The sequence below is a fragment of the Musa acuminata genome, chromosome BXJ1-4 (genome assembly GCF_036884655.1).
Source record: "Musa acuminata AAA Group cultivar baxijiao chromosome BXJ1-4, Cavendish_Baxijiao_AAA, whole genome shotgun sequence".
NCBI classification, from domain to species: domain Eukaryota; kingdom Viridiplantae; phylum Streptophyta; class Magnoliopsida; order Zingiberales; family Musaceae; genus Musa; species Musa acuminata.
Genome location: NC_088330.1, coordinates 32783214 through 32809228, shown reverse-complemented (window position 1 = coordinate 32809228; position 26015 = coordinate 32783214). Strand labels below are relative to the sequence as shown.

At 37.4% G+C, this 26015-nt stretch overlaps 2 protein-coding genes across 3 annotated transcripts; one reads left to right on the top strand and one right to left on the bottom strand.

Moving 5' to 3' along the window:
* Positions 1–1496: 1496 nt before the first annotated feature.
* Positions 1497–6010, bottom strand: LOC135653808 (rac-like GTP-binding protein 5). The gene is made up of 7 exons (XM_065175478.1): positions 5637–6010; positions 3651–3738; positions 3433–3542; positions 3275–3338; positions 2426–2490; positions 2196–2261; positions 1497–1971 (listed from the first exon to the last, which is right to left on the bottom strand). The coding sequence occupies exons 1-7, from the start codon at positions 5733–5735 to the stop codon at positions 1867–1869; spliced, it is 597 nt and encodes a 198-aa protein (XP_065031550.1). The 5' UTR covers positions 5736–6010; the 3' UTR covers positions 1497–1866.
* Positions 6011–9726: 3716 nt separating this feature from the next.
* LOC135585894 (E3 ubiquitin-protein ligase UPL3-like) lies at positions 9727–25854 on the top strand. 2 transcript variants are annotated; one of them, XM_065175477.1, is made up of 17 exons: positions 9727–10889; positions 11484–11594; positions 11722–11838; positions 11938–12105; positions 12187–12348; positions 14340–14588; positions 14669–14790; positions 14917–16309; positions 18821–18910; positions 19130–20719; positions 20823–21053; positions 21137–21241; positions 24683–24763; positions 24844–24912; positions 25002–25130; positions 25241–25357; positions 25441–25854. In XM_065175477.1, the coding sequence occupies exons 1-17, from the start codon at positions 10014–10016 to the stop codon at positions 25504–25506; spliced, it is 5676 nt and encodes a 1891-aa protein (XP_065031549.1). In that variant the 5' UTR covers positions 9727–10013; the 3' UTR covers positions 25507–25854. The 2 variants fall into 2 exon arrangements, with proteins under 2 accessions (XP_065031549.1, XP_065031548.1); XM_065175476.1 differs by having other exon boundaries at positions 24835–24912.
* Positions 25855–26015: the final 161 nt, after the last annotated feature.

The window sequence follows — 26015 nt, the reverse complement described above, 5'->3', positions numbered from 1 at the left end:
AATGCTTTCTTTATGGCTGCAACAGCATAAAGATATACTCTATCCACTGATTCGGTTTACTTTGTGTCATACTAACATTCTATGAAGCTTCTTTCCTGTTTTTTTGATATCGATCGCTCTCCGATCCATTGGATTACGTTCGCATTGCGAATTACAAATACTTTTGGGTATAAAATTAGGACAAGAAAATCGTAGGGAGATTATGTTATCACAATAGTAAAGAAACTCCAAATTAGTTATTATGTGAGAAAATTAAATATGATGCCAATAATAAATCACTGAATATACGATAATCATAAAGAATACTTAAAAACATTTGAACATCAATAATTAAAAAATAATAATGTATGAAAGAATAATACAAAATAGAGAGAGGAAAGCAACTCAGTTAGGGATAAGGGAGTGAAGTTGAAATTGCAACGGGAGTGAAGTTGAAATTGCAACATCGAGAGCGATGTCAATAGGATATGACATTCTCAAAACACTATGAAGCGAGAGCGATGTCAATAGGATACGATATTCCCAAAACACTACGAAGGGAGATCGGTGTTAATAGGATATTCATATGTGAAGAGATGAAAAAAAAAAAGTATGGAATACTTCTATTTTACTAATGATTGAAAGTTTTGATCCACGATTTAGTAATCTTAAACTCTTGACTTAAATTTTTATTTAATTTCATATAAGTAAGCCTTGATCGATTTGATTCATAAAATTTCAATATGATATTAAAGTAAGGGTTCATAAAAAAAAAACATAAGTGAGGCAAAAAAAAAGAAAAGAACTATTGTGTATGTGATGATTTAATGATTTAACCTTGTTTTCAACAACAAATACAATCATTTACTTGAAAATTGCTTATATTCATCATTTTTGAACTTGCACAAGTTGGATATACTGAATTTTAACAGAAAATATTATTGATGAAGTTAATATAGTTGATGAAATCTATGTTTAAAAGTCCCAACCTGATTCCTTTATCCTGCCTTGTACCTACAAGTATGTCATCTTCCTCTCCAGCCCCTATTACTCTCCCTCGCAGGGCACTGAGTGCGCACACAGCCACAGTAACGTGAACAACCACTACAGTGGAGAGAAGGGGTAGGAACCTAAGAAGAAGCTGTTGGTCATGAATGCTGTGTTCTTCCTCCAACCACCTCTCTTTCTTCCACTCTTTTGTCAACATCAGCTGAAATCCATGAGCAAGAAAAAGAACCCTTTTTCTTCGATCCATCGTTCTTCAAGTACCCATGAAAACATCGAAGCTTAATCTCTGTTTGTATTCCCTGCCAAACTCCTTTTCCTAAAGCTTGAGAGGAGTTAAAGCTATTTATCATCATATAAGGATTCCTAAACTGATTCATTACTATACATTTTCTGGGTTCTTATACTGACATTAACAACAAATATGTTATCAACAGCATATTAGTAGCTCTGAGTGATTTGGAGTAGTTGCACACATCAAATTGACAGCAGAATAACCTACTTTGAGATGCTTCTGCACAAATGTTGCTAAAAGATGCAACTATCAAAGTTTAGAAAATCTTGCCAGTGAGATACAGATTAAGGTACAACAATTACCACATAGAACTTCTGGTCAAACAGTTTAGATAGACCATAGAAGCCCCCCTGCCTTTACACAAGCATCATAAAGAGTGAAGAACACCTTACGTAGTCGTGCAGTACTGACAGAATCATAGCACCAAAGAGATCCAAATGACAATTTAACAAATCACCTGATAGGTTCATATAGCTCACTAGGGCGATCAGCAAACTGTACAACACGAGCTAATTCCTTTGACAAAGCAATGCGATACGACAATGATAGCTGGTGGTTCCTCGTTCATCTCCTCTTGCTTATTCCCTTCACAAAATGGAACAGGTGTTCTGTGTCTTTCTCTTCTTCTTCCTCCTTTGCTTTGGTGGCTGAAGTACAACTTTAATGGCTGTATCAAAAACAGCTTTGACATTCTGCATACCAAAATGCTTTCACATGAGTAAATAACATCAAGATATAGTAATGATTAGACATTTTACATCCTAGTGGTTAGTGTATTGTCACACAGGTAATGGGTCTCAAGTTTGAGCTAATGTTTGAATGTTTTATATATTGTTTAATGTAACGGAAATGTCTTCCTTAAAAAAAAGAGTAATGCATGTAACTCAGAAATTGCCACAATTGAAAATGAACATACTTGCTGCGTCTTTGAACTACACTCGATGTAAGCAGCAGCTCCGATTAGCTTCCTCAGCTCTTCCCCCTTGAGACACAAACAAAACAATCTAATAAGCAGTACTTATGAAGAAGTCATATCTGAGACACATAAACAAAACAATCTAATACGCAACATAGAAAAAGGATGACTTATAAAGAAGTCGTATCTGGGACAAGAATCCAGCTGTGCATTTATTGCAAATTACTAACCTGAGCAGTGGAGATTGGCATAGCACCGGGGTGATCAATAAAAAACTGCTTGTCATCCCGAAGATCTGTGTACAATGCTTCAGCTATTTAGAAAATGTTGAAGTGTGACAAATATTTAAGAATACACTATATTCTACCAGATTTACAACGAGAGAGAATTAACTATGAATCAGAAACAATCTTTTCCAGTTAGCATTACATATTCTACAGACGAGACAAGATCATCATCAATACCAGATTATCAAAGAGAGAGAATAACCATGAATCAGAAACAATCTTTTCCACTTAGCATTACATATTCTACAGACAAGACAAGAACATCGTCAATATGTCAGATAACAGCACAAGATATGAGCCAAATAAGGATTTTTTGAGGATCCACTTCCTATCTCATCCATCATACCGTTTAGCTAGGAAACTTTTGTCTGGTAAGGAAAAGAATCAGAGGGCTGTTGATTGCCCAATATCTAGAGAGTGGATCAACAAATGGATCGTAGACTTCATATGCTTAGTTGTATTAGGCATGAAAATAAGATCTATGTACATTGCCAAAATGGAAAACAAATTAGATGTTTCAGGACAGAAGTAGGCTTTCTAGTGTTATCACCTTTGAAACATGTATGCAAACTGATATGACATGATACAGACATACAGGCACATCAGAACCACATGAGTAGAGAATTAAACAAATATATATATATATATATATATATATATATATATATATATTATTGTATATGAAAATTTTCAACAATATAATTATAATAACTAGTTACAGAAAGATTCTGAAAGCTACCCCAGTTCGCGTTAAAGAGAAAGACTCTTTAAGGAATCAGGAAAAGAACTTACCAAGTTTTGTTCCAACGAGAATTATAGGAACCCCTGGGGCATAATGCCTCAATTCAGGAATCCACTAAAAAAGAACAACAAAAGCAAATAGTACATGATCAGGACAAATATTGAGATACGAATCACGACTGTATGAGATGAAATAAAAGCTTCAGAACCTTCTTAGCAACATTTTCGTAGCTGGCCTTACTAATCAGAGAGAAGGCAAGAAGAAAAACGTCAGCTCCACGATAGCTCAAAGGTCTTAGTCTATTGTAATCTTCCTGGCCTGCTCCATTAGAACATCATACATGATTGTGGATGAAAGCATATAGGAAGTATGGGAAAGATATATAAACACGAAGCAGTTGAATATCAATGGAAGGGTTGCACTTACCTGCTGTATCCCATAGACCTAGGTTAACAGTGCTACCATCTACCACGACATTTGCACTGAAATTGTCGAAAACAGTAGGCACATAGTCCTGTCTCATAAATATGAGTAATCAGTATTCTTATGAAAAATGACATGAAACCAAAATTCCAAGAGAGAGATTGCTGGTCAAGTAAAAACGATCATGGCTTTGGAAAGGCATCAAATTGCCAGTAACATAGAAGATAATTTCGCACACAAAAAGAAGACAAAATCTCAGCCAAACATGGCACTGCAAGAAATGAAGTATCTATCACATTTTCAGCACACAAGATAACACCACATATTTCTCTTAACTGCAGCAAGTGACTTTTCCAACTATCAACAGAAAAAAAAAACCCATAATATTTCCAACACAAAGCAAACTGCAGTTCACAACTCCATTCTGCATGTGTCTCCCTAACTTGTGGAAACATCATATACCTAAAACAATATAATACAACAGGTAGAAAAACTAAAAACCCAAGTAAAACCAAGTTATCATTCATCATTTAATCTATTAAAGCCTTTTTTAAACAAAAATATGGATCGGGTATAAAGAAAAATATAATGTGACAAGGTGTCAAGAATACTGAGCATATTTTATCCAGCATATGATCTCAATCTCCTAGGAGAATATGAATAGCTAAGGTTATACAGGGGAAGAAATTGCAGCATTAAATATTCAACAAAATTGGTTTTGATTGATGGTTGTACTGATGAATATAGCTAAGATAATATATGCCAAAGACAAAGCTTCTTCAAGATTCAAAAGAAGAATAAAATTTGGCTGAGATTTACATGATTAAACAAAATCAATCTATGGTTGCAGATAAGTCTATTATAGTGGTCACAGTTAATACTCATACAGACAAACTAACAGCAAAATTATCCTTAAGGAAAATTTAGCCCAAACCTCAATTTGAAGACATTTTAAATAAGAAAGGTTTTTGTAATATAATGGTTATGATGAAATTTCTCGTTGCTATCTTCCTTGAATCCAAAAACACATGCATATCTTAATGTAAATTATTTCTTTGATCAGTAAAACTATGACTATGACACTATTATTATTTGTTTCCCTCAGAATTAAAGAAATGATTTGCTACAACAAAAATACCCTAAAAAGCCACACTCATCAACTAAATCTGCATATGAAGTCATGACTTTAAGCCGCAGTAGGAATGAAATTCTGCTTTTGTAGTAATATGCTTGAAAGGGAAAGAAGAAATCAAATCAGACAAGCAATTGATTTCTGCAACTAGCAGCCAGATCTGTGTTCGTATGGAAGGAAAGAAACTTTCCATATTAAACACGGTATCAGATTAGAGAACGTTTTGCTTATGCTGGCAATGCAGGAGTTTGAAATGTGGAAAATCTAAATATAGTTGATTCTTTACTATCTCTACTACTAATGTTCCTTTTCCTATCTTTGTTTTCTCTTTTTAGTTTTGCTGTATGCCTTGCATCATTTCAAGGAACTTAGATATATTGAAGTAAGACAGATGGATGTCTCGCCTCAAGCTTTTCCACAATAAATGGAAAACAGAATGTTCCTGAACTTTCCCTTCATTTTCTTCCTTCTCAAAATAATTTAGTTTGAAAATTGCTTGATTAACAGTAACCTATGACAGGAAAAAAAAAATCATAACAACAAAAAAACAAGAAGAGATTTTCCATCATTTGGGGCTAACTTCTAATAAACAGCTCTACGAACAGTTGCATCTTTTGACTAAATACTTTTTCCCTACAATTATTCTCAAAAAAAATTTACTAGGAATTTTCTACTAGAAAAGGGCCTAAATTTGCATGTCTTTCTTTCCAAGAGCAACAGAGTCCCGCTAAACATACTGAGAACACAATCGAACACCCAATCTTCGAGACCCATCCCTCCGCAAATCCTACAGCATTAGCTCTACCATCATCGCCATCACAAGACCATCAAAGAGTTGTCGAGATTCCTCAACTCACCGTGGGGAACGTGTTGCTGGTGTAGGAAATCAGCATGCAGGTCTTCCCGACCGCGCCATCTCCGACCGTCACGCACTTTATAAACCTCGACGCGCTCATCTCCTCCTCGGATCTCCTCTTCCCGCCCACAAATCACCCCAAAACCCTTCCTTCTCCCCTCGCACCTCCCCCCTCCCGCCTCCTCACTCACGATCTTCCACCGCTGCACATCAAAGATCCCCCGCAGACCGCCTCACATTCATCACCCCGCCCCTCGAAGCACCTCGTCGATCGACCGGGAAGGAGGGCGAGCACCAGTGTCAGAGCCGATCCACGAGATCTACGACCAAATCGGAGAGGGACACAGAGGCGGCGAGATGGGGGAATCTTCCGGGTCGCTATTAAGCAGCAATGACGCTTCAAGATTCGGAAACCGAACCACGCGTCGCCGTGGTGGGAGCGGCTTGACGGTGCGGATGGCTCGCATGGGACGAACTGTGCGGACAAGAGAGCCATAAAATAGTACGAGTTGGGGAAAGCGACGAGTGAATCCGTACGAATGGTCGCCTGCGACAGCTAACGCACAGCGATAAGACGCTACGGTGGTTGCGTGAACGGTAAACTACTCCGACGAAACCAAATCAAAGGCCAATAATGCACCCACGTCGCGCCCCCCCCTTTATTCCCGCCCTCTCGTCTTTATTCCTTGATGGAAAAGCTAAAGAAAAAGGTCCGCGATTCCTTACCTCTTTTTTACTCGCTTTTTCTGACCGGGAACAGATCGCGTGCGCCCCCCTGCCCACGGTTCGAGGACTCCGAGCGCAATAAATGGACCGGAAAAGTGGGACCCGCGTTTCGACGGCGTTTATCTTTCGAGCACAAAGCTGAATCGCGTCTTCAACGGCAGAGGTAATCCGCGCCACGCACGGAAAAGCAAGACAGGTCGGGGTTGGTGGCCGTGGCCGGTCCAATCGAAAAATCGAGCTCTCGACCGGTCTAAATCTGGTGATCAGAATTCGTGGACTATTTGGGCTCACATTCGTCTCTCCCGCATTCCACCACCGTCGAGATGCCGTCACTGCGGCGTGGTCGATCTATTTGAGGTGAGGGATGGCGAAGGCCCACTTAGGACCACCGTGGTGACGATGAGAAGAAAAAGACGGTTAAGGAGGAGGAGGAGGAATTAAAAATGTGAAAATAAATAAATATTGAAGAGAAAAATTATATATCAAAAATAAAATTTGTGAGTTAAGATTTAAATTATTTATATTGTATTGTTATATTATTTTTTGTTCATATGATCATTTGACCTATTAAAAATTAAATAAAAATTTGAAAATATAGTTGATTTTAGTAGACAAAGTTCCAACGTTAATTTCATAAAAATTAAACATATATTTTAAACAATAATAATAAATATATTTGTTATATATATATATATATATCTAATTTTGAAATATGGTAAATAATCCATCATACTCATCTTGCCTTCCCATCTATCAATTCTCAATTCTCAAATCTGACAAAATATATACACTTACATAATATAATATAATTAATTTATTTATTCAATTTTAGGTCAATTACTGCTACATATGAATGGAAGAAAATATTTTTGATAATATAAATTAGTGATTTAATATAATACTGATGATGATGATCATTATGTGACACCAAATTTTTAACTGCATCAATAGCCATAGTTATGATAATCAATGAGTTAATTTAATTAGCAATTATTTGTTTAATTTGATGGTAGTGATAACTTGACTCGTATTTAGATTCTAAGTTTGGCAATGCACATCCGTGGTTGTATCTAATCTATCTTCCCCTTTCTTCTCTTATGTTTATTCTTGAAATCGTACAATTTCATATTTTGTAATGCGATACTATCCCTCATTCTCTATTTACCGCTCACAAACCCGCCCCCATGTGGCGCTCTTCCTTCTCTTCATCTTTCTATTTCTTCCTCCGCACCCTTATTGGTACCTTAGTTAGGACTCCTCTTCTTACCTCTTCTCGCCTTGGCTAGTTGTGCTTGGTGAAGTACTTCATCATTACGCGTCCAATGCTATCTTTTCTCTTCTCATCTTCATCCGAATTTGATATATATATTTGTTTAAATAATTAAAACTTAATTTTTTTTCGTATGATTAAAGTTATTTGTTTTAATAGTAGCCACGAATACAAATCTTAAGATATTTTTTCTATTTTTAATCCACATGGAACTATTTTAGAATATTTACATCTCGGAACATATAAAAACATCTCAATCAAAATGGATGGATAAAACACAAATTTAGACACATTTTGAATTTTGTATATGTTATGCTTCTTTCTACTTCTATTTTCTTGACTTTTTTGGGTGAAGCATTCTCTTATACTTGCATGTGTAATTAATTGTACCTCCTCTTTTGCTATTTTTCAACAATCTCCATTTGAACAATTGGGATGAAGCAGTTCTTACAACACTTACAGTTGTAAAACTCCAAACTATTTAATCTTTAAAGTTCTTTTTGTTGTGCTTGTTTTTTTGTTCTTCTTCTTCAACCTCATGACAATCATAAGTTGCAACCTCCATCAAGATTGTGTTGTTTTCTTGGGTATAAAGTTGAATACAAGGCATATAAATGTAATGATCACATGTTCTCTTTTGAGACTTTATTATTCATAAATATTTTGTGTGTTCTTTTTCCCATCAATGTTGTATATGATGGTCCAATGACAAATGTTTTGGACACAAATTCTCATAATACTGTTCTTCATTGTTCTAAAAAAGCATGTCAACCCTCTACTCATTTAAAAGTTCTTCATTGTTATTTTGTTGTTGGCACTATATATGAACTTTGCTTATTACTTAAAAGGCTTCCATTAATCCATCTTATCTTATCAAAACTCAAACGTTGCCTTACCTTATGAAAAATCTATAGAAAACTTATGAAAAATCTATAAGATGATATAAATGAGTTTATAAGATAAGGACTATAGAACTATCGAACGATACAAAATCTATCTTATTATGAAATGATTTATCTAAGAATATAATATTGATTATGAGAAAAATATTTACGATTGACTATAATTATAACTCTTATTTACTTCGTTGAAAACTTTATCAAATATAATATCTCACCGAAGGAAGAGATACGTATGCAATACATAAAACCAATACCACTATCCTTTAGATGATATAATTATTATCGAGAACAATATTATTAGAAACCAACATCATAAGGCTTCTCTACATAAATAATTCGAAATTAAAGATCTTATTAAACTCGACTTGTTCCTTCATGAAAATCGAGAAAAGATGAGTAAGATCTTTATGTTTTCTCTTGTAAAAGAATATCATTATTAGATGACAATCTCATTTAGGTCTCTTTCACACTTGATATCTATTTTTAAATAAAAGTTTTCATGAAGATAGAGATGAACTTTGCGTTAGACACAATGCTTTCTATTTATAACCTTGGTTTTCTATCCACTTATAGTTAAAAAAATGTATATTTTGGATAATATATTATATTAGGATCTATAATGATGTAGCAATTTCCATAATTATTTAAATTTAAAATATCCTCATATCACTATAAAAAATATATATTATTTTTAATTTAAAAACTCAATCAATCTATCGTTTTGATTTCATATTAACATAATGCATTATACAATAACTTATTGAACCTAATTAAGAAATCCCAAAAATAATGTATTAGATCTCGTGAATTGATCGAGCTTCAATCTAATTAACTCGCAAAATTTGTGTGCAAGGAAGTGAAGATAAATGAACGTTAATTAAAAGGAAAGGAAGCATTCTTGCATGCTTAAGTGGACTGCTTAACAGTTCCTTTAGGATCTCTAATGGACTTTAATGAGGTCGATTAAGGACTAACTATATGAGTTTATTTTTTATTATTTTTTAATTCATATGATGGTGAATGCGATTGGGTTTTATATTGGGCCCGATCGAGAAATTTGGCCCAATTTGAGATCAGTGAATTGGAGTTGTAAGCTCGGCCCATTTATATTATGGGGGCCCGTTTCATTGAATTCGAGTTGGTATTCGGTAACGAGCGGATACAAGGCGTTCGGGAGCTTTTTAATCCCCTCCCCTCCTTAGCCCCTCTTCCGAATCCTTCGATCTCCCCCATCGAACTCTGGTTCGGCCCCGTCTCTCGAAATCCTTGGTCACGTCGAAGGAACCCTAGAAAACCTACCTCGATTCGTCGAGATCTCCGCCGATTTCGATCGATTCCGGTCCCTCCCCTCGGTTAGAGCTTCGATCTTTGCGTTACTACTACTATTATTATTTTAGATCGGAGATGCCCTCGGTCGATTCTTGATCGCCGCCGCCGCCGCCGCCTCCGCCTAGGGGCGAAGGAGGTTTTTCTTCTTTGTATGGAAACACGCAGCCGGAAGCGGGCGGAGGCCTCCTCGTCGGCGCCCTCTTCTCAGACCCCTCCCGCTGCTCCCCGACCCGCCAAGCGCCCCCGCATCGCTCTCTCCTCCCAGGCTCCCCCGGCCCTCTCGACGCGCTCCCGCCGGTCCCAGAACCCCCCGCCGTCTCCGCCATCTTCCTCGTCCTCCGCCGTTGCCAACGCAGTCATGGACTCTTCCGGCGGAGACTTTATCGGCCGCCGACGCCGCACTTCTGGAAAGAGTCGTCAGCCCTCAGGGGATCGCGACCGGGATGCCTCTGACAAAGGAAAGGAGGCGGGGGCATCCAGGGCGAGAGAGAGGGACAGGGACGCTGAAAGGATCTTAGGGCTGAGCTTTGACGGGGGAGGAGCAGATGATGATAACGACGGCGATGGCGGTCTTGGCATCCTCCATCAGAATCTGACATCCGCTAGCAGCGCCCTTCAGGGGCTTCTCAGAAAACTGGGCGCTGGGTTTGACGATCTCCTACCGTCGTCAGCTTTGACGGCTTCTTCTTCCTTGCAGCAGAGCGGGCGGTTGAAAAAGATCCTGTCAGGTCTGAGGGCTGATGGAGAGGAGGGAAAACAGTTCGAGGCGCTGAACCAGCTTTGTGAGATGTTGTCCATTGGGACTGAGGATTCTCTTCTGTCGATGTCGGTTGACTCATTCGTGCCTGTGCTCGTGGGGCTTCTCAACCATGAGAGCAATCCCGACATCATGCTACTCGCTGCCAGGGCTCTCACCTACTTATGTGATGTTCTACCTTCATCTTGCTCGGCTGTGGTTCGTTATGGCGCTATTCCTTGTTTCTGTGCGCGACTTCTTACGATAGAGTACATGGACCTGGCAGAACAGGTGCGCTGGTTTCCTATATCTGTTATGCCTAATTTTCTACCTTGGTTTTATTATTTATAGATCCCATGTGGCATGGAAATCCAACATGGATTACCCAAGTAATATGTTATTTGATTTTTCTGAATGCTGTTGCAGATTAGGAATGAAATTCAAAGTGAAAAAAAGCAAATTGTTCAACCCTCTATCAATTTTTTTCACAATGTATTTATTTTATATTTTAATTTTAGTAGCTAGTGGATCAGATATGTGTTCTGCTTTGAGTATCTACTGCATTAGATGGGATAATTTGTGACTTCATTGGCTAACATATGTTGAAGAAGGTTGAACTTGTTTTATTCCTCAATTAGATATTCATAGTTGTTGTATCTGCAATTAAAAAATATACAAATGATTTTTTACCATGGGATGAAGATAAATAAGATGTTTTTTTAGTTTGTCCTTGAGTCATGAATGTTAACTTCAGAATTTTGGTGGAAACTGTTGCTGATGAACAATTTCTTATGAACTAAATGATTTCCATTTGCCACTCAATCTGAAATATAAGTTCACTACCAGTTACAATTTGATGATTTAATTTGCTTGTATATTTTGTAGTCCCTACAAGCTCTCAAGAAGATATCACAAGAGCATCCAACGGCTTGCTTACGTGCTGGTGCACTTATGGCTGTGCTATCTTATCTTGATTTCTTTTCCACAGGAGTTCAGGTAATTGAATCTTCATCAATTTCAAACTCCAGCTGATATCTCGTTGGATGGCTGTTGGTTGTTATTTTAGTTCCTATTTATATTCGTGGTCATGTCCTTGTTATTTTAATTTCAATCTCCTTTCCAGAGAGTTGCGTTATCCACTGCAGCAAATATGTGTAAGAAACTCCCATCTGATGCAGCTGATTTTGTAATGGAAGCAGTTCCATTGTTGAGTAACCTTCTCAACTATCATGATTCAAAGGTAAAGTAACTAACTTCTTGGGGATTGTTGAGGATCCTGTTGAACGGTTTTTCTTTTTCCTGTTATTGGTTTCTTATTAACTGCTAATTTCAATGAAAGGTTGTAGAGCATGCTTCTGTCTGCTTGACGCGAATTGCAGAAGCATTTGCATTATCTCCTGATAAAATAGATGAATTGTGTAATCATGGATTGGTTGCACAAGCTGCGGGCCTTATATCTCTTGGTAATTCAGGAGGACAAGCCTCCCTTAGCACGTCCACATACACGGTAGGCATGTTTACTATTTTCATTTAAGAATGAAGACTGCTTTTCAAATTTATTTATGTCTTTCTTTAATGTTCATTTCAGGGTATACTCCGTCTTCTCTCTACATGTGCTAGTGGATCTCCTCTAGCTGCGAAAACCCTTCTTCTTTCAGGAATCAGTGCCACACTTAGAGACATTCTTCTGTGTTCTGGGCTTGTATCTGGTTCTTCTGTTTCACCTTCCTTAACAAGACCACCTGAGCAGGTACTCTTATTTATTGTGTTTTTTGCTTCCTATTCTTGTGAGAGTATTGCTATATGGTGTCTGGTGAAAACCTTATCATGTTAGCATGCCTAATGTGGCTGAATGAGAAAATCATCTTTAAAAGAGCTAACAAATAAAAACATGGCTATCATTCTACCTTGTCAGCTATGCATGCAAACTAGCATGTTTCGGCGAGATTGGGTATTAAAAGAATATTCTTCTTCAGTATGATGACTTCTATCTTTTATGATTACTCCAACTTATTCTTCTTCAGTTTTACGAATTTAGCTAACAAAAAAAAAACATGGCTATCATTCTACCTTGTCAGCTATGCGAACTAGCATGTTTCTACCAGACCAGGTGTTAAAACAATATTCTTCTTCAGTATGATGACTTCTATCTTTTATAAGTACTCCAACTTATTCTTCTTGAGTTTTACAAATTGAGCTAACACAAAAAATATGGTTATCATTCAACCTTGTCAGCTATGCAAACTAGCATGTTTTAGCCAGACCAGGTATTAAAAAGAATATTCTTCATCAGTATGATGATTTCTATCTTTTATGAGTACTCCAACTTATCACTTAGCTTAGTGGAGTAAAGCTAGGATCTGATGTGGGGTTTCTCTTCTTGATGTCTAACACATTCAATGAGTCCTTTCTCTGCTGACATCCTTTTCTTATCTTTTATCTTTGTACATTGCATGCAGAAATCATGTTCTTTAGAAATTTTTTGATAATTTGGTTACTTTTTGCATATAAATTTGACTTTCAACAGTGTTGACATTGTATACTTTGCAGATTGTTGATAATCTTATCTAGCTTTCTGCTTATACAAATCCTGTATATCCCCTAGTGGATTATTGGTCTCAGTTGGATTGTTGTGTGGTTAGGCCTCTGGGGAAGTATATAAGAAAATTTAGCAGAGAATAGTGATTGTATGTGTAACTATAATTAGTTTGATACAGTCTGGATTAAGTCTGTATCTGTTTAATTTTTAACTGATTGCCTTGTTTGTATATTGAGCTATGTAAATTAAACTCACATTATGAATATCGCATGGGTGATAGGAGTGTACAGATTAGTGGATAGCGGCTTTTTTCTATTGATCGTCTGTTTGCTGATCTTTTTTTATGGGTTTTTTTGGACTGTATTTATCATTCTGATTCCACTGCACCATCGGTGTTCTCTCATTTGATTTCGAGGTTCTATGGCATGTCGAGAGTGTCCAATACAATCCTATATATGTGAGTGATTTATCCTTGTTGGAGCCAAACGCGGCATTCTTATATTATCTCAAGCTTAAGAGAGTTCCGCTAGTTGATTGCAAATATTATTTTTCTCCTGGCCTTGACCAGATACTTAAATGGAGGATCAGAATGGGTAGCATTAGCACTATGCTGCCTGAACCATGAATGAACCTGATGCTTATGCTATTATTGCTAAATGGATACATTCAACACACACCCATTTACTATGCGGTGGCAGCTTGGTATACCCACATATCGCATGTGCTAACAATATTTATGGTGGAATATCATGATGCATGGGCGTAAATAATGTATATGGATTCCATTCAGCAGTCATTCTGCCTCCTGGTCTCCGACAAGTTCCATTAATGTGTGGCCCCATGTCACTAAAATATTAACATTAGACGCATTGCACCATCATACAACTGATTTTTTAATTTTTTCATGTTCATAAAGGCTCCTCAGTTATTCATTACCTTCCTACCAAATGATACTTGCAGGTGGTAGTTTATATTCGCAAAGAAGCAAATTATGTATACCTTTTCTATGATATTCTTTATACGATTGGCATTTACCATCTTTAGCAGCTGTCTATGTGATAAATAGCATGCTGTTATGATATTTTTGGTGTCAAAAGTAGTTTCTTTAAGGAATAATATTTAGATTTTCTGTTCACTTACTGCAGATTTAAGGTCTCGCTTTAGATGTTTTGTTATTAACTTATTTCACTTATTTCCTTGAGGTTTATGTGATTGTGAACCTTGTGGATGAGCTTCTTCCTTCCGTGCCTCAAGGAACTATTTCTTTGCCATTGCCTTCTAATGTTCTTGTGAAAGGATCAGCTGCCAAAAACTCTCTTCCTAGTTCTTCTGGTCAGCATGCCGAACCTAAAGGAACAACAAGTGAAGTATCGGCTCATGGGAAATTATTGCAGGACCAACCTGAACTTCTGCAGCAGTTTGGAATGGACCTACTTCCGGTTTTAATACAGGTTCTGTGGCATTTTTGGTCAGAGTTTGTGATAATTTTTGTTTTGTTTGAGCTCTGACACCTTTGACTCTTATTGAGCAGGTATATTCTTCCAGTATAAATGGTCCTGTCCGTCATAAATGTTTGTCTACAATTGGGAAGTTGATGTTCTTCAGCTCAGCGGATATGATCCAATCCTTGCTTAGTGTAGCAAACATATCCAGGTACCTTACCAGTCTCCATGAAATGCTTTGCCATAAATCATGTACCCTTTTAAAACCTCTTGCATGGTAGCTGCCATATTATTCTATTCTAAGTGGCATAACTGACCTCTGTTATGTTGGTTGCAGCTTTTTAGCTGGTATTTTAGCATGGAAAGATCCACAACTTTTGATCCCCGCTCTTCAGATAGCTGAGATTCTCATGGAGAAGCTCCCTGGAACATTTTCCAAGATGTTTGTGAGAGAAGGGGTTGTTCATGCTGTGGATATACTAATATCCTCTGATCCTTCTCTAGCGCCCATCTGTGAAAAGGATGATGATGCTTTACCTGGAATAACTTGGCGTTCTCGGCGTAGTCGACGGTGTAGTGGTGGCTTGAACACAGAAAATAGCTCAGTTGACGACTCAAAAGGATCTTCATCAGAAATTTCTGTCTCACCTCTGCCTTCAGTTGAGGTTCCAAATGCCAATTCTAGTCTTCGTGCTGCTGTCAGTGCTCACGCCAAGGCTTTTAAAGACAAGTATTTTCCAGCAGGTTCTAGTGCAGTTGAAGCAGGACTCACAGAAGATCTTCTTTGTTTGAAAAATCTTTGCTCAAAGTTAAATTCCCTTGTTGAAGATGCAAGGTCAAAATCCAAAGGTAAATCTAAAGCACTTGGGTTGTGCTCCTTTGATGTTTCTTTTAGTAGCGAGGAACAACTAGATGAAGTAATAGCAGATATACTAGCTGAACTTTGCAAAGGCGATGGTGTATCGACTTTTGAGTTTATTGGCAGTGGAGTTGTTCTGGCATTGCTAGATTATTTTACTTGTGGAACATTTGGAAGAGAAAAAATCTCTGAAGCTAATTTACCAAAGCTTCGACAGCAAGCACTGCAACGGTACAAGTTCTTTATTGCAACGGCACTGCCTATGGAACTTAAGGAAGGAAATAGAACTCCCATGAGTTTGTTGGTTCAGAAGCTTCAGAATTCTTTATCTTCTTTAGAACATTTTCCAGTTGTAATTAGTCATTTGTCTAGATCTAGTAGTGGAAGCGCACGCTTCTCAGGTCTAGGGTCCTTATTTCAGCCGTTTAAGTTGCGTTTATGTCGAGCACAAGGGGAAAAATCTCTTCGTGATTATTCATCGAATGTGGTACTAATTGATCCTCTAGCAAGTCTAGCTGCAGTTGAAGAATTCCTTTGGCCAAGAGTTCAGCGAAGTGACTCTGTACAGAAGTCTTCAACATCAACAGGCAATTCTGATTCTGGAGCTGCTGTTGGATCTGCTGCTCCGACACCACCAACTCCTGGACATCGTCCTTCAACCAGGTCTAGGTCATCAGTTACAATTGGAGTTCCAGCTAAAAAAGATGCTTCAGATGGAAGTGCCAATTCTTCTAAAGGGAAGGGTAAGGCTGTCCTGAAATGTACTCCTGATGAATTAAGAGGACCTCAAACAAGAAATGCTGCCCGTAGAAGAGCTGCATCAGATAAAGAGATGGAAATAAAACCTTCACAGAGTGAATCTAGCTCTGAGGTTTGTCCACGATATTTACTTCCTTTACTAAATAATTTATTGCATTTCTGATGTTCACATGCTCAAGTTCTTAAAGCTTGAAATTCCAATCATTCAAAATAGTTGCACGGAACTTGTAGCCACCACATAATCCCCATTTGGATCGGGTATATGGATCTTTTGAGATAGATATGAAAAAAGCCATAACCTGTTGCCTACATATGAACCCCTAACTAATAATTACATTTTCTCAGTAACAGAATAGTTATGCATGGTCTTGCGATCGTCCAAAATATTATAGATTCCATAGCTTCTTAGGAATATATGTCATAAGATATGTTTAGCATAAAAAACTTGAATAAATCATTGCACTATTGTTTTCATGCTAAGCTTGAATATCATATGCTTTGCCACACTTTCTACTTTGCTGGACACTGCATCAAGTGATTGAAATACTTAGGATTGGGGGTGAATCCTTTCCTTTTTTCTAATACGTAAAAATTGAAATGTCTTAAAGCTTTTGCTACTGCATTGAGTTACATACTTAAAAACACTTTTAATTCTAATAAAGATCATGTTCTTTTGTATTCATCTATAAAATCCATGGCATTTGCTATCATATTGCTGTGGCAGATATTTTTTATGGATGTTGAATCCCCACAGTTTGAGATGTTCACTGTTGTTAGAATTTCAAGGTTTAAAACAAGGCTTGAATTATTATTGCTACACATTTTATATATGCTGGGGCTTTAAAATTAGGATCCAGGTCTACAATAGTAATTCGAAGGAAGAAATAGGTTTCATCTTCAAGTGAACCAGAGATTATTATGATAATGAAATCAGACAGATCAAGGGTGCAATAATTTAAACAAGCATTGAAGTACTTGGTAGAGTGTCTAGACTGGTTCGCTTTTTGGCATGGTTCACTCTAAAGGATCAACTGAATATATTTTTAGGGAAATTGGTTGAGTTACCATGGATGAAATTTTATGGGGTATATGAGCAAATACGAACTATTGTGTGAACATGTTTAATACTCTAACTAAGCTGGTCATGTATGAGGGTTTAAGTTATGTTCATTGTGCTGTAAGATGTTTAAACTTTACACATCTCAGTCAATTTTATGTCTTTCCCAAGTGTTTAGACATTAATTTCTGAAGGTTTAGTTTTACAATTACAAGGCTATTAATAAGGTGATCTGGTACAGTTACCTTGAAGGATCACAGAATCAAATGATGTGATGCAACAGTATGGATCAACTAATATTTCTCCAGGATGGGTGACCAGTTGATGAATTAGAACATCAAATTATTTAATGGAGTTCATTAATAATACAATTTATTTTATTGACCACTGAGACTCTTTCGCAGAACTTTTTCTGACAATTTTTTTGAGACTTAACAAAGCACATTAGCTGGAGCTGGTCTCCATATAGTGTCTGTATGTATGACCTTGCTAACATTTTGATAGTTGAAACAAATTGTAATTTGTAAGAACATTATATCTTATAGGTTGCAACTAATTAAATAAATACTTTTACTCATATTGTCCTGTTTCTAAATCAGTGATTGTAAACATGGTACCCCTGTGCTCTGGTCCAACATTTATCTATCCCTACGACACAGTCCCGATGGTGATGATTGGGCTCGTTGCCTTTCAAATTATCCTTCCACAAAAGTTCCTAGACAAACAAGGAGCATCTTATGATAGATGCACAAGAATAGACATCCAAGATGGCATGTTAAAATTTGATAATTTGTGAAGTGACTGTCATCTGATTAGCATATAAAGTCCATCCAATAGGAGCAATGATTGATTTTCATTGTTCTATACAAACTTGGTTGAAGAATGAGATGAGTGAGAGAGGAGAGGCAGAGGTGGCCTTCTCCCTTGGAGAAAAGAAGCTTGCAGTGGAGGTAATTTTATGTAGGAGATGACTTTTTTAATTTTATATAGTGGATGTATATATGTTTTCTAACTGACAAATTTAAACATTCAAGTGGTATGCTGGGATGAATATACTCATTTCTTCTAACATATGTTAACTATTGGGTAGGAAATTTAATTGTATAGAAAAAGATGGGTTGTGAAATGTAACAATCAATAGTGCAGGTTCTAGACTGTGATTTTGCTAAAATGTGGTTTGCAGAATGAAAATTTCTGAATATCTTATTATTTGCTTTTGCCTAATTATGTTTAATTAATATTTTTCAAATATTTGAAGTGCTTGATCTAGCTCACCGCGTTTATTTTGCATATATGAGTGCAAGTAAGGATTGCAAGTATACCATGTGGTATGTGAACAATTGCATACCTGATGAAGATGGGCTTCTAATGGTATCATTACCAAGTTTCTTAAGTGATTGCTTGGATGGTTCATTGGATGTAGCTCTTTACCTTTGGCTGCACGATGACTTGATACTAATTTTTTGGTTTAACTCTTTGCTATCTTTAGTTTTATTTGAGCTCTCTATTTATTTTTCATTTTTTACATCATCATTTATTAATAAAAATAGCCTTAAATGACCGCAGGATGAAGATTTGGACATGTCTCCGGTTGAGATGGATGACACTCTTATGATTGTGGATGATGATGTCTCTGATGAGGAAGATGATCATGAGGTCATGGTGATGAATATTTTGTAACTTTTTTGTAATCTTACGGAGGGTTTCCTCTTCTTTAAATTGATTAAGAACTTATGTGTGTTCAACTAAATTTAGGACTAATAAACATATGTCAACATGAAGAATCTACTTGTTAAGTTCCACATGCATACATGTCAGTGTTGTTTACAATTTTTATTTAATTATTGCGGATACTGATAATTGTTGCTCTTTCAGGTGTTTAGAGATGACTCTCTTCCTGTTTGTGTACCAGATAAGGTACATGATGTCAAATTAGGAGATTCTGCTGATGATGGTGCTGTTTCATGTTCAGCAAGTGATAACCAAGTGCAAACAACATCTGGTTCCAGTGACAGGTCTGTCACAGACAAAGGGGCAGAATATACTGAACTCCAAAGGGAAAGTGCTTTTGGTTCCAGAGGTGCAATGTCATTTGCTGCTGCTGCCATGGCAGGACTTGCTTCCATTGGTGGCAGAGGTATCAGAGTTGGTCGAGATTATCGTGGACTTGCCTCTTTTAGCACTAAAAGTAACCATCAAAATAAATTGATATTCACAGCAGGAGGGAAGCAGCTTAGCAAGCACTTTACTGTATATCAAGCTTTTCAACGCCAACTTATTCTCAATGAAGAGGGCGATGAAAAATTTAATGGCTCTGATCTTCCCAATGATGGCAATAGCTTATGGGGTGAAATATTTACCATAACATATCAGAAGGCTGATGGGCAGGTTGACAAGGCTTCCCAAGGAAGTTCAAATCTGTCAAAGTCTTCGAAACCTGCCTTCGCTTCCGATTCTGTCGGTGACAATAAGTGGCAAGAAATTTCACTTCTTGACAGCATCTTGCAAGGGGAGCTTCCCTGTGATCTCGAACGATCAAATCCTACATATAATATATTGGCATTATTGCGTGTGTTGGACAGTCTAAATCAGCTATCAACCCGTCTAAGGATGCAGGCAGTATCCGATGAGTTTGCTGAGGGAAAAATTTCAAACCTGGATAAACTTTATAGGATTGGTCCAAAGGTTCTGCCAGAAGAGTTTGTGAATGGCAAGTTGACTCCGAAGCTTGCTCGGCAAATTCAGGATGCTCTCGCATTATGTAGTGGTAGTCTTCCTCCATGGTGTTATCAGTTGACAAAAGCATGTCCTTTTCTTTTTCCATTTGAAACCAGGAGGCAATATTTCTACTCGACAGCTTTTGGTATATCTCGTGCATTGCGCCGACTTCAGCAACAACAGAATTCTGACAATCAGAATTCTGCTAGTGAAAGAGAGTTCCGTGTTGGCAGACTGCAAAGACAAAAGGTCCGTGTTTCTAGAAATCGTATCTTGGATTCTGCTGTAAAGGTTATGGAGATGTATTCTAGTCAAAAAGCTGTTCTTGAAGTTGAATATTTTGGTGAAGTCGGCACAGGATTGGGTCCAACCTTAGAGTTCTATACCCTTTTAAGTCATGACTTGCAGAAGGTCAAATTGGGTTTATGGAGGTCCAACTCTGCATCAGAAAGTTCTGCAATGCAAATTGATGGGGATGAAACAGATGGTGGAAGGAGTGATTATGGTTCAGAAACAAAGAAACCAGGCACAGAGTTACCTGATGGAAGAATAGATCTTATTCAAGCCCCCCTTGGCTTATTTCCTCGTCCTTGGCCCCCTAGTGCAGATACCTCTGATGGTAGCCAGTTTTCCAAAGTTATTGAATATTTCCGTCTGGCTGGTCGGACAATGGCAAAAGCTCTACAAGATGGACGACTTCTGGACTTGCCACTTTCGACAGCATTTTACAAACTTGTGATGGGCCAAGTAAGTCATTGTGAAGAATTCTATTTCCATTCTGTCAATGTTCAGATCTCATCCATCGGTTTGATTATAATTTATAACAGATGAAAGTTATTTATTGATACAGGAGCTTGAATTACATGATATACTCTTATTCGATGCTGAGTTTGGAAAGATATTGCAAGAGATGCAAGCCCTTGTTGGCCACAAACAATTTCTAGAGAGAAATCCTGGTAACAATCAAATGGCAATTGCAGATTTACGTTTTCGTGGTGCCCCAATTGATGACCTCTGCTTAGATTTCACTCTTCCTGGCTACCCTGATTACATTCTTAAAGGAGGAGGGGAAAATATCATGGTAACAACTCAACATTGTTGTTCATATTGTTACTTTCTTCACCATTTTGTCTTTGATGAATTATTAATTATTGCTGCTTCTAGGTTGATATCAACAATTTGGAAGAGTATGTTACTCTAGTTGTTGATGCAACAATTAAGACAGGAATTAAGCAACAGATGGAGGCATTTAGAGCTGGGTTCAACCAGGTAATACCTTCCTAATTGTTTTCCAGGTTTTTTCAGCTTCAATTCATTAGGATTATCTCTTGTTGAGTATATCCAAGTCCCATCTCATGCCGACCAATGGTGTCGTTCCTGATACATATTGGTCGATATCGGTGTATCGTATGTTGATACGTCGATATGTACCAACAAACTAAAAAAAGCCTAAAAAGCTAAAAAAATCTGAAAAATAAAAACCCTATTTTAAGCCTTTTAATTATAATTTAATATAATTTAAATTAAATTTAATAAGACTAAAGTTGAAATAAGGATTAGATGGTGAATTTATCTTTTTTTGACATTGGGTAGTAATTTTGCCACTTCTATATATAAGTAACAAAGAAAGCAAATTATATATAGTTGCTTCTACCACCAAAATTAATGACATGACTCCACAACCGGTGAATCGGATTCTTGGACAATATGAATTTGTATATCAATATGGTACATATTGTCAGGACTTACTTAGAATTACTTAAGTCATGAGGTACTCTTATGTTAATTGACCGCAAAGAGTCAGTCTAGATACAACCTCGCTTAGGTTTTGAAGGACCTTTAAAAGTGCAATGAACAAGTCCACAAACTTGTGACTTTACAAACATTTCAACAAACACTTAGTGTGCAAGAGAGAACGGAGAAAGGGCTTTATAAGGCAAACAAACAATTATAAGTCCACAAACGATTGCTTATTGGGTGTCGGAGCGTTGGCAAGTTTCTGTAGGCATTAGGTGCGAACTTGTGAATCCAATCAACGCCCAATACTACCTCAAATCCTCATCCAGTCTTGTCACACCCTAGTGGTTCAAAGGTGTTGAGATGGTTGACATTTTGCATCGCACTGCAGCTTGTAGAAAACAAGTCATGACACGTGAAAATTGAGTCATTTTGGTGTAGTTTTGCCCATTCTAATGAGCGATCGTTTTGTAGTTTTGTAAATTATTCCTGCTTCTAATTTTTAAGCAAAAACACATAAAAACAACGTAAACGAATGTACATGCAAACAAAAGAGACAAACAGTTTCTTAGTAAAGGTGTTATGAGTGCATGATAGTCACCTGTGACATTCTCCCCACTTGATGTTAATACCCTTGTCGATGCTTGCTGGTAGGCTTTGATGATTGTATCTTCATGTCTTGGGGCGTCTTTAGGCTCTTAACTGGCTTTTGTTCGAGGAAGCTTTCGTCACTTCACTAAGTACTCGATCTGCTCTGTTCTGTTGGGTAGCTTTGTCTTGCAATTTGCTAAAATGGTTTCAACTCGCTTTTCATAGGAGGCTCTAGTGGGGGTATATGAGTTTAAATATTTCGGGAAGCATCTTGTGGATTTAAGTGGTTGGCTTTCAAGTTGCTCTCATGGAAGACCTTATGAGTTTTTATTCACGTCAACAGTTGCAACTTGTAGGAGACATTGTTTACCTTGCAAATAATTGGGAAGGGCCTTTTATACTTGTGCACTAATCCTTTGTGCACTTTATGCCTAAAGAACTAGAGTGATGCTGGTTGGAGCTTCACCAACACCAAGTTTTTGACTTTAAAATCCTATGGTTGCCTTTCCATCTCTGCCCACTTCATCTTTTTGGTTGCCTTTTACAAGTATGCCTGTGCAATATTTGCGTTTCGGTGCCAGTCCTTTGCAAAGTGATATGTTGACAAGCTACTTTCGATATAACCGATCATTAATGTGTGAGAAGTTGACGGTTGTTGTCTAGTAATGATCTCGAAAGGGTTCTTCACATAGTCTTGGATGGAAGTGTTCTCGCAGAGTTGTCTCATATTACTTTGTGCCACAAACTCAGTGTTCTCAAGTAGGAACTAAGTTCTCAATTGTTGCTTTAGGTCCTCCCATGTGTCCACTCGACACTGACCTTGTTGGATTTCTTTCTGTTGTGTTGTTTGCCACAAGAGTTTTGCATCCCTATTTAGAAACATGGTTACTCTCGAAACTCTAGTGTCTTCTGAGTTAGGCCTTGTCACTCGAAAGTATTACTTCATGCCGAACAAAAAGTTCTCGAGTTTTTTCATGTCCTTGGCTCCACCGTGGCAATGTGTCCCGGGTGCCCTCAAGTTTTGTGGCGGAGCAATATAGGTGTTGTCCCCCCTTCATGAAGAGCTCTTGTGAGTAGCGTAATATTTGTCGTGAGTTTCGCCACATCTTGTTGGTCTTGCACGCATTATTCGGTGTCTTCCATCAATCTCTCGACTCGGGACTCGTCCTTGTTGATTCGAGATTTTGCCTTCGCTTATGAGTTTTCTATATCAAGAAGCCTTTATTGGCTTGGATAGAGTTCTTTTAAACTCGTTTTGAGGAGATCAAGGTAAATGTTCCAGTTGGTGCTCCAGATTGGGCTTCGTTCGCTCGTGGAGAATAGCCAACTTCTCTCGCTTGTCATTCTTGCTAATGTGCTTCTCTTGAGTGGCTCCAATAACTTGAGAGCGAGTTTGCACTTGTAGCCCGGCAATGAATTTTCCAATATCTCACTTCTTTTCCTTTGTGTATATTTTGTCAGTCCTTGTGGGGGATAAGCCTAAGGAACATGAGAGCTGTTGGATGAATTGTTGGGGTCATGTTCAAGGATTTTTTATGCTGATTATGGCCGGTAATAGGTTCAGTCTGGGTTAAGCCGCATTTATGTTCGATCCATTGCGAATCCACACAAAAATTGAGCTTAAATTTGAAATTTGTGTTAGGCGCTTCCTGGCCTTGATATCTTTCAGGACTTAACACTAAAAAAGAACTGAAGTTCAAGCTATATTTATGTTGAATTCATTGTAAATTTTATACTGTATCCCCAACTCTAAATGTGCTCAAGTTTGAGGACTTGGGTTATGGTAGTTCATGGCTTGAACATATTGTTAAACCTTATTTGAAGTTAAACCCAGTTCCATGCGTTCAATTGTCAGGACAAGAAGTTGGTTAGCGGGTTATAGGTGGCTATTGATAACTATTGTTAGTTGACAATTCAGTGAAGAGACTAGGATGGATGTGGGAATCCTGTTGGCTCTTTTTCCTGTTTCCAAGATCGAGGAGTTTCCATGTTTCATCACTGTGTTCTATTTAACTTGGTTTTTCTTTGGCTTAAGTTGGTTTTATGCAAATAGTCACTGAAGACTTATTTCAAAGTATGCTTTGCTGCTTCTCAATTTGTATATTACTTTGTATTATATTGAGAAGTCACGTTTGATTATTTTCTTGATTTATGAAAAGATCCAATTTTGCAATTTGCTGTACATTTATCATGGGATAAATACCTTGTTGTTACCATTAAAAATCTAATTGTTTGAAGTGAGTCAATGCTGAAGAAGGATTTCCTGATATCTTTTTGTACTTTCTCAAAATGTTCCCCTTTCTGCACCATGTAGCATTTGTTTCTATCAGGTTTGTTTATATTGAATCATACTTATTACGTTCGATTAACCTAATTTTTTAGGTCTTTGACATATACTCTTTGCAAATATTTTCACCACATGAACTTGACAACCTAATCTGCGGACTTAGAGAACTGTGGGAGGTAAATTATTTGTATTATCGATTTACTTCGAATTAATTTCCTCTTAAGGTAATTAGAATAACAATTTTTAGATCCTGCAGCCTGAGACTCTGGTTGATCATATAAAGTTTGATCATGGGTACACTGCCAAGAGTCCTGCAATTACTTATGTAAGTTCATTCTCCCAGTGCCAGAAACAGTTGAAATATATGACAGTTTCCTTCAATTGGTACTTAGCATGGTTATTTATTTTCTTAAGTTGCTTGAGATAATGGGAGAATTCACACCAGAGCAGCAGCATGCTTTTTGCCAGTTTGTGACTGGTGCTCCGAGGCTTCCACCTGGTGGTCTAGCTGCACTGAACCCAAAGTTGACCATAGTTAGGAAGGTACCTTTTATATTCATATAGGTGAATTATTAAAACATACTGGTGCTTTTTATGTTTTACATTCTAACTTGTTTCTCTATGGATCATTGCATATAATTTCTCGGTGGCAGCACTCGACTCCGGCAAACGCTGCAAATGAAAATGGGGTGCCTGAATCAGTTGATGATGACTTGCCTAGTGTGATGACCTGTGCAAACTACCTTAAACTCCCTCCTTACTCGACCAAGGTTCTTTTTCGTCTTCCGTGTAGTTCTTGAAGTTTGAAATATTTTTCTTGTTTGCTATTCCACTGATGAAATACTTTCTGCAGGAAATAATGTACAAAAAACTCCTTTATGCTATCAGGGAAGGCCAGGGATCATTCGATCTCTCATAGGCTTCCTAGATATGCAGCAGCATCATGGTGGAGTCTGCTTGCTGCTCATTTTGCCCAATGTCATGCCAGATCTATTTTCTGGTGGAGTTAAATCATATTTTTATTTTTTAGCCTTTTGATATTTGTATATTCTCATCTATAGTCGTAATTATCCAACAAATGCTACTCTTGTTTCTTTAGTTCTATTACTATTTTGTTCTCTCAAAGTACCTACCTACCTAGTTTCACGCAACCATCACCAATTCTGTGCTTCAAGAAAGAATGCAACCAATGCGTGTAAATAAAGGTATCTGGTTTCTTTTAAATGTAGTGGTTTCAAAATGGTAATTAAATTTGCATTTCATATTATGCGAGACCTTAACACATTGTGGTGCCTAGTTCAAGATACTTGTTTAGATCTGAATTTATAGCTAGTGATGAAGTGGACTGAATTCTTGAATGTTAAAAATGTTACTAATGTTGAGATGCATTGTTTGGTGGACTCAATGAGAATGCCTCATTTTGTTTTC

Coding starts and splice junctions, on each gene's coding strand:
- LOC135585894 (XM_065175476.1), top strand. CDS start 10,014: ATGGAAACACGCAGCCGGAAGCGGGCGGAGGCCTCCTCGTCGGCGCCC. Junction 10,890..11,483: donor ACATGGACCTGGCAGAACAG/GTGCGCTGGTTT, acceptor TATATTTTGTAG/TCCCTACAAGCTCTCAAGAA. Junction 11,595..11,721: donor TCTTTTCCACAGGAGTTCAG/GTAATTGAATCT, acceptor TCTCCTTTCCAG/AGAGTTGCGTTATCCACTGC.
- LOC135653808 (XM_065175478.1), bottom strand. CDS start 5,735: ATGAGCGCGTCGAGGTTTATAAAGTGCGTGACGGTCGGAGATGGCGCG. Junction 3,543..3,650: donor AGGTCTATGGGATACAGCAG/GTAAGTGCAACC, acceptor CTAATGGAGCAG/GCCAGGAAGATTACAATAGA. Junction 2,262..2,425: donor TGCCAATCTCCACTGCTCAG/GTTAGTAATTTG, acceptor TTGTGTCTCAAG/GGGGAAGAGCTGAGGAAGCT.